This window comes from Sabethes cyaneus, chromosome 2 (assembly GCF_943734655.1).
Source record: "Sabethes cyaneus chromosome 2, idSabCyanKW18_F2, whole genome shotgun sequence".
NCBI classification, from domain to species: Eukaryota; Metazoa; Arthropoda; class Insecta; order Diptera; family Culicidae; genus Sabethes; species Sabethes cyaneus.
This window is the reverse complement of record NC_071354.1, coordinates 186,434,284-186,442,471: the sequence shown is the minus strand read 5'-3', so window position 1 is coordinate 186,442,471 and position 8,188 is coordinate 186,434,284. Positions and strand designations below refer to the sequence as shown.

At 42.1% G+C, this 8,188-nt stretch overlaps 1 protein-coding gene across 1 annotated transcript; it reads right to left on the bottom strand.

Annotated features, from left to right (window-relative positions):
- Positions 1-4,695: 4,695 nt before the first annotated feature.
- On the bottom strand, positions 4,696-7,979 carry LOC128736444 (uncharacterized). Its single transcript, XM_053830928.1, has 11 exons — positions 7,829-7,979; positions 7,570-7,769; positions 7,402-7,506; positions 7,157-7,327; positions 6,946-7,080; positions 6,755-6,868; positions 6,110-6,255; positions 5,867-6,013; positions 5,241-5,500; positions 4,942-5,109; positions 4,696-4,796 (listed from the first exon to the last, which is right to left on the bottom strand). The coding sequence occupies exons 1-11, from the start codon at positions 7,977-7,979 to the stop codon at positions 4,696-4,698; spliced, it is 1,698 nt and encodes a 565-aa protein (XP_053686903.1).
- Between the last annotated feature and the right edge of the window lie 209 nt (positions 7,980-8,188).

Genomic DNA, 8,188 nt, shown 5'->3' with positions numbered 1-8,188 from the left:
TGTTATGTACAGATATTAGATAGTGAATTTTAAATAAAAAAATAAACAAATACGAATGTGTCCATTCTTATACTTAGTGTGATTGTAGCGTCATTTAACACTCGTCGTGTGCTGGTCTGCCTTGGAGTTGTCCACATGTTGCAGGCAAAAATCGTCCACACGATTGTGAGGAACGTGTTGCTCGAGCCGGAAATGCTAATCCTACCAGGTTCCTACTGAATATTGTCTTTGCTTGCTGTTCATCAGGTACTCTCGCTAGGTTGTCAGTGCATTTTACACTGCCGTGTAGTACCCATCGGGTGCAGGGTCTGCTTCGGAGTCTACGGCCTCTTCCTGATCCTCTGCTGAAAATAGTTTTGGCTACTCTTTCGTCGGGCATTCTGGCCACTATGGTCCGTAAAGGGCCACCGGGAGGAATAATGTTCTGTAAAGCGCCATTTTTGTGCGAAATTGCAAACTGCGCGACTTCAACTGGCTACGTAATCCGTAGAAAGCGCGATTCGCGGCTGCAATTCGTCGTTTCACTTCGCGGTTTACATCGTTGTCACATGTCACGAGTGTACCAAGGTATATAAATTCCTCCACTACTTTATATTGTTCCCCATCTAACTCCACCTCGGCACCAACACCACTGCCAGAAATCATGTACTTCGTTTTAGTGGTGTTAATGGCAAGCACCAATCTCGCCGCCTCTTTCACTGCTCTACGGTTGATTCTGATGATATTGACGGTAAATTCTTCTCTGATGTTATAAACGTTCGCACCTACCGCAGTGCGAATATAGATTCCGACCATTTCCTAGTTGCAGTCCGCAGGCGCTCAAAACTCTCGACGTTGTATAACACGCGTCGAAGTAGTACGCCGCGACCCAACATCGAGCAGCTTTGAGACACCGGAGTTGCCCAGGAATAGGCGCGGCAGTTGAAAGCAGCGCTACCAACGGAAGAGCAACTTGGCGCAGCAACTCTTGAAGATGGTTGGAAAGGCATTAAGACCGCCATCGATAGTACTGCTCTAGCGGCACAATGAATCTAGGTACAATGAATCCGTACCGAAAAAACGATTGGTTCGACGGCGAATGCGAGCAATTAGTGCAGGAGAAGAATGCAGTTCGTGCGAGAATGCTGCAACACCGTACGAGGGCGAATGTGGAGCGATATAAACAAGCACAGATCAGGCAAAACTCGGTCTTTTGGAGGAAAAATCACCTACAGGAAGAACGAGATCGCGAGGCGATGGAAGAACTGTACCGTGCTAACGATAAACGGAAGTTCTACGAGAAATTAAACCGTTCGCGCAAAGGCTATGTGCCGCAGGCCGATATGTGCCGGGACTCAGACGGTAATCTTCTCACAAACGAACGTGAGGTGATCGAGAGGTGGAAGCAGTATTATGACGAACACCTTAACTGCGGTGTAGCTGAACATGAAGGTGACGAGATGGCAATAGATCTTGGAGCACGTGCAGAAGACGCCAGCCCCCGACCTCCAGGATGTAGCAGAAGAGACCGGTCGGCTAAAGAACAATAAGGCGGCTGGGGCTGATCAGCTACCCGGCGAGCTGCTGAAATACGGTGGTGACGCACTGGCTAGAGCGCTGCTCTGGGTCATTGTCAAGATTTGGGAGGATGAGATACTACCTAAGGAGTGAACGGAAGCCATCGTGTGTTCGATCTACAAAATGGACGACAAGTTGGATTGTTGTAATTAACGCGCAATCGCACTGTTGAACGCCGCCTACAAGGTACTCTCCCAACTTTTAAGTCATCGATTATCACCATTTACAAAGGAGTTCGTGGGGCAATATCAAGCGGGATTCATGGGTGCCCGTGCCACCACGGATCAGATTTTCGCGCTTCGGCAAGTGTTGCAGAAATGTCGCGAATACAACGTGCCGACGCATAATTTATTCATCGACTTCAAATCGGCGTACAACACGATCGATCGAGATCAGCTATGGCAGATTTTGCACTACTACGGATTTCCGGATAAACTAACGCGATTGGTCAAGGCAACGATGGATCGAGTAATGTGTGTTGTTCGAGTATCAGGGGCAGTCTCGAGTCCCATTGAATCTCGAAGAGGGTTACGGCAAGGTGATGGGCTTTCATGTTTGCTGTTCAACATCGTTTTGGAGGGTGTGATAAGAAGAGTGGGGATAGACACGAGTGGCACGATATTCACGAAGTCCGTCCAGCTTCTTGGTTTCGCTGACGACGTTGACATCATTACACGGATTTGTCATTAATGTATCGAAAACAAAATACATGAGAGGAAGAGGTTCTAGAGAAGTGAATGCTGACCTCCCTCCCCGGATTCATTTAGACGGTGATGAAATCGAGGTGGTAGAAGAGTTCGTGTATCTGGGCTCTCTGGTTACCGCAGATGACGACACCAGCAGAGAAATACAAAGACGCATTATGGCAGGAAATCGTGCTTACTTCGGACTCCGTAGGACGCTGCGATCGAACAAAATTCGCCACCGCACGAAGTTAACAATCTCCAAGATGCTGATTAGACCGGTAGTCCTTTACGGTCATGAGGCATGGACTATGCTTGTGGAGGACCAACGCGCTTTTAGTGTTTTCGAACGGGAGGTGTTGCGCACTATCCACGGCGGAGTGCAGATGTAAGACGGAACGTGGAGGAGGCGAACGAACCATGAATTGCATCAGCTGCTTAGGGAACCACCCATCGTTCACACCGCAAAAATCGGTCGCCTGCGATGGGCTGAGCACGTCGTGAGGATGTCGGAAGACAGCCCGGTTAAAAAAGTTCTCAATAATGATCCGACTGGAACGAGACGGCGGGGCGCGCAGCGAGCAAGATGGATCGATCAAGTGGAAGGCGACCTGCGGACCCTACGCAGACTACGTAGCTGGCGAATTGCGACTATGGACCGAGTGGAATGGAGACGACTTTTTCGTACAGCAGAGGAAACTACGGCCTGGAGCTGATTAAGTAATTAAGTCAACAGTTTCTGTAAGTGCTCCTTACACCTAGCTGTTACCGTCGTTTTGTCAGTAAGCAGGTTACCAGCGTTATCATTACACATCACAGGCATGGCAAAATTGCTGCATCTCACCGTTTTGTAGAAACTTCGCTCCTCTCCGCCGGCGAGCACGTGCTCCTCGTACTCGCGTTTTTCAGACGATGGGTTCTATTTTTCCACAGCTCTAGACTCTCTCTCTCTCTCTCTCTCTCTCTCTCTCTCTCTCTCTCTCTCTCTCTCTCTCTCTCTGCCAGGTTCTTTTCATCTGTCACTCTCTGGCATTCGGCATCAAACCATCTGTTACGCTGTCTTCCACGCATCGTGCCTACCACCTCACTCGCAGCTTTTTTGATGGCACCATGGATGTTCCTCCACAACCCATTGATATCTTTTTCTTCTACCTGCTGTTCTGCGATTCGTTGATCAAGCTTCCTGGAGTACTCCACTGCCACGTCATCTGCCGTCAACCGCTGGATGTTGAAACGCAGCCTGTTCTCAGTGCGAGCTTTCGCCGTGTTCGACAGCCTTGCGCCTTACACTACGAGATAGTGATCATAGTTGATATTTGGTCCCCAAAAAGACCGTACATCGATGACATTCAAAAAATGTCGACCGTCAATCAAGACATGATCGATCGGAGAGCTACAGTTTACATTTGGATGCCTACAGGTGTGTTTCTGAATACTCTAACGTGGAAAGCCGCTCGCTCCGAGACAGACGCTGTGTGAGCCGCCCTTCACCTGGGGTACAGGCACTCAAGTACGCACCTCCTAGCTCTGCTGCTACAGTTTGTACTTGTAGCATATCCAGATAAGGCCATCGATCGTCTTCAATTGACTTAGATCTGCGTGGAAGCGCTAGGTTGGAGCTTGAGAGAACCAGAGCTATGTTTGACGCTCTTTCCAAGTAACTCTCCCCATTTCACTACTAACACCATTGACAAATATCATCAGTGTGCCAAGGCAAATAATTTCGTCGATCACTTCAGGAGTATCTGTAATTCTGTATCCATCAGGTCCGTTAAATGTACTGGTTGGTGACACAAATTTGAAGTCATTTACCAGTTTTCCTTGCGACATGGTCTTTCGGCATGTTACACACCTACCGAAAAAACTGCGAGAACAACGAAAACATCTTTTGTTGCTTACTAGACTTATCATTGACTACAATGGATGGGATCCAGTGCTGTGCGAGGATCTCGGGTGGATTGTCGGACCCATTCGAATCTCGCAGGAGACGTCGGCAAGGAGATGGTCTTTCCTACCTGCTATTCAACATATTGTGCTTGAAAGTATTATAAGACGAACGGCGATCGAAATGCGGGGCAAGATTTTCAATAAATCCAGTTGCCGGACAACTATCCTATAAAAATGGTTTTCGTATCAAATCCGGTAGGAACAAGATGAAGAGGGGCCCAGCGAGCGAGGTAACAGGGCCAGGTGGAGCGAGATCTGGCGAGGACTGGGTGCCCGCGGAACTGGAGACCAGTTACCATGGACCGAATTGGATGGATGAATTATGTTCCGCAGGCCTTGCCATAAGACGTAAGGACAATTAAGTAAGCAAGCATAGTGTATACGGCCTCAAGCAAGGATAGGTAATAGACGGTTTTAATTAGATTTACATAAAATTGTAATGTTAATTAGTGCCAATATTTTTATTTATTTATTTGACGACATAGTGTTTCATCTACGAATTAACCATTCAATCGTCTCGTTTCATATTTTTCTCCACTATTTGCGCACTGATGGCTTTTATTTGTTTTCTGGTATATATCGTAGGATCTTCAACCACTATGTCTAATGCTGTAAAATCGAAAATAAGATAATATATAAGAAAAAAGCCAGATGACAGTCATAGAAATATGACTATGGTTGTCTACTAAATTAAATAGGTACACGTCTCAGATATTCTAAATGTACCGTTGACGTAGTAAAGAAACCAACTTACATCTTTCTGTTTCTTTCATACTCTTCATGTATTGCTCGTTGTACTCATTAAGTATGATATTCTGATAGTTTTTCTCTAATGAAGAGTCATGTTTCCGAGTTGCATCGATTTGATGTAAGCTCATGAGATGTTTGATTTTTTCCTTCGCTGCTGAGATGACGGTTGCGCCTAAAAATAAATGCTTGGTTTATTTTGTTTAGAGATTATTGAATAAAATCGAATTAGCAATGCAATATTGAATCCATCATTCTTCGTATTTATCAAGTAATGCAGCTGGAAATTCCAAATTACCAACTTACATTTGCTACTGTTTGAATTTTCCTGAGAGGTCTCGTTCGCATCCGAGTTCAGGGGCAAGCTGATGTACGAAGCCCGTAGCCCATAGAAGTCCACTTCTTTGTCAGTTTCTACATTTTGAAGAACATTCAAAATGTGCTTGAAGGAGACATCAAGCAAAGTGCTGCTGTCCGCTATGTTTTTTCGAGTCGATAGCAATGATTTTTGTTTTTGCTTTTCTTTATCTATTTTATCCTGAAGTTTTTTGAAGTCCGCAACTCGTCTGCAAAATGGTTGTAAATTAAATCATTTACTTACTTACTTTTACTCACTTACATTAAATCATTTATCTATGCCATTAAATTAATTTAGGCCATTTTTATCGGGACCAGTTAAGTCTAAGCTTAGGGTTGAAATGGATGCGGTTTGAACTTCAATTTTATGAAAATAATTTACGACAAATTTAAAATTATATGAAATAACTATTAAAACGTGACTTAAGTTCGGAATTTTGAACATTTAATTAACGTTCCTGGGTTTAACCTTTAACTTGAAATGTCAATTTTAAACTCATGTCAAGTTACACTGGTAATTTTTCAGGACTACCGTAGTGTAAATTATTTCTAATAGGTATAAATTCAATACTTACTGAATTTCTTGCGGAGTTAAATCATTTGTAAGCTCACTGTGTTGTATTTCAGCAAGCTCTGTCTCTATTTCCCCCACCTTTCGTTGATGTGATCGTCTGCGCAAAGTTTTGTTCATCTGTTCATTGTCCCGATCCTGCTGCTTCACTCTGGTGATGAGAACACAAACAAAATTAAATTATTAAAATTTTTAGAAAAAACTTATTTTTTGAAAGGTAATATGGCTTTCTAGAAATTGCACCTGCCTGGGATAAATTTCTTCTGCTTTGCCACAGGAAGTTGCATTTTTCAACAATTTCAAGATTTGCTCAATATCTTCCAGTTGAGTTTTGAGATCAATCATGCTACCTGTGTCTCGGTCGTATCGTGAAGGATTAACATCAAAATCACTCTGGAAATAATGTTAGCACCTAATTAATGTAACCAATCTTGCCTTAACGAAAAATTAAACCGCGACGTATTGACGAACGGTCATCATGATTTTTGCATTCAGATTTTATTTAGTTAGCTGTACCTTAGCCAAGCAAAATTTAAAAAAAATTATGTACGGGACACTTGTAGAACTAATCATCAGCTACAATATTGCTGAATCATATATTGCTTTAACGATGCACTTCTGCTTCACATCCGTTGAAGTCAAATAAGTGTATAATAAAAGTACAAAAAAGATGACTGTGCTGAGACATCAAAAACTATCATAAAGAAATGCTTATTTTCCATATTTGCAAAACCTGCAACTGCCACTGCAGATTACTTTTTCGGAAACTTTAACCATCAAAATGTCTGTGCAGACAACAATAAAAAATCTTCAAAATTTTCACAGAAAATTACATTTTACGCAGAAAACTAAATTTATAAAAACAAACAGCGAAAATAGTAAAAATACTCACATCTCTGCGAACCAGCGTTTTAACACGTATATTGTTCGAATTCAGAATATCTCGTTGCTGCATTAAAATTTTAAATCTATCCGCAAGCTCTTTACTTGTGTTTCTATCTAACTCCTGAAATGGAAGAAAACGGAATCATTTAGGACTGTAATAAATCATCCCTTTTTTTCTGTAGGTAGACATGTGCTTACATCGAATTCTGATTGTAAAATTTGGATATTTTTTATCGCCGGAACCCCCGCTCCAATGGTATTTTTTATGAAACGATCTTGTTCGAGTAAATCTTCGTGCAATGCGCCTAGAACCGGATCGTAATAGATTGAATCCTAAAATGAAGCAATGGAAGAATTTATTTTATGTATATTTGATATCATATTATAGTTTTAACTAAATTGTTTGAACCTTCAACATAATTTTAATCACTTCCAGCAGTGCCCTTTGAACGGTATACGCCGTCAAGGTGCGTGTACCACAGTTTCGTAGTTCAACTTCGTAGTTTGTTGCTTCAATTTCCTCATGTAGTTTTTGCGGATCATTGAACTTAGTCCTGTCCTGTAGTCTGGATACCTCCAGCTTGTTTCCAGTATGTAAAATATAATCTTAAAATTGATTTTCCAGAAACATTTAAGCAATGAGGCGTCTCTTACCAATTCTGTTTCGTAGGCTTTGTTTAAACTATTGAGTTGATGCACTAATCGATTTAATAATTTTCGTTTGGCTAGGGTTTTTTCATCTACTTCAACTACAATTTTCTACAGCAATTAAGCAACTTTAGCTTTTTATTTTGTCAAATGAGGGAAGATATTGCCAGTTACCTCAATCATCATTGGGTAGAAAACTCTCTGAAATTGTAAATGTCCCTGAAAAATGTTTTTAACTCGCTGAGCATCGCCGGAATGAGCAATATGCAAAGAAGCGGTATCATCTTTCAGTATTTTCTTGATATGCTTAGCCCGAATTTGTTTGTTTTTTCGTTTCATAGAAGTCTTAAGAGCCTTCAGTTTGTGGTCACGCTCTACGATATAACAATAGTTATAAAATATTCTTAAATTTTTCATCTACAGAAGATCTTACCGTATAATTTGGCGATTCCAACATATTGTATAATTTTTTCCCCAGCTGGCCATTTTGGATCTCTTAGTCGATGATATTTCAAATATTTACTTCCAAAAATACCATGATTCTCCCCGGTTTTGGGACTAAAGAAAACCTTATCTGCTTGCATATCTGATTAATGACCGCCTCACGTTTGCAGGTTACAAACTATTTTATTTTCCATGGTTGCTGAGATGTATATTGGTCAGAGCAGAATAAAGGTAGCAAGTACCTATCACAAGTTTAGTACTTTTCGTGTATGTTTTGGATTCGAGGGGAACACCGTTTTTGCGGTGCTGTTGTCCGGCATTCTCATATCATGTCCGGCCCATTGGGTAC

Bases quoted from the DNA above. Each gene is read 5' to 3' on its own strand.
- LOC128736444 (XM_053830928.1), bottom strand. From the start codon at position 7,979: ATGCAAGCAGATAAGGTTTTCTTTAGTCCCAAAACCGGGGAGAATCAT. The intron at 7,770-7,828 runs GTAAGATCTTCT...GTTATATCGTAG, and splicing joins TGGAATCGCCAAATTATACG to AGCGTGACCACAAACTGAAG. The intron at 5,110-5,240 runs GTAAGTTGGTAA...ATTTATTTTTAG, and splicing joins AAATTCAAACAGTAGCAAAT to GCGCAACCGTCATCTCAGCA.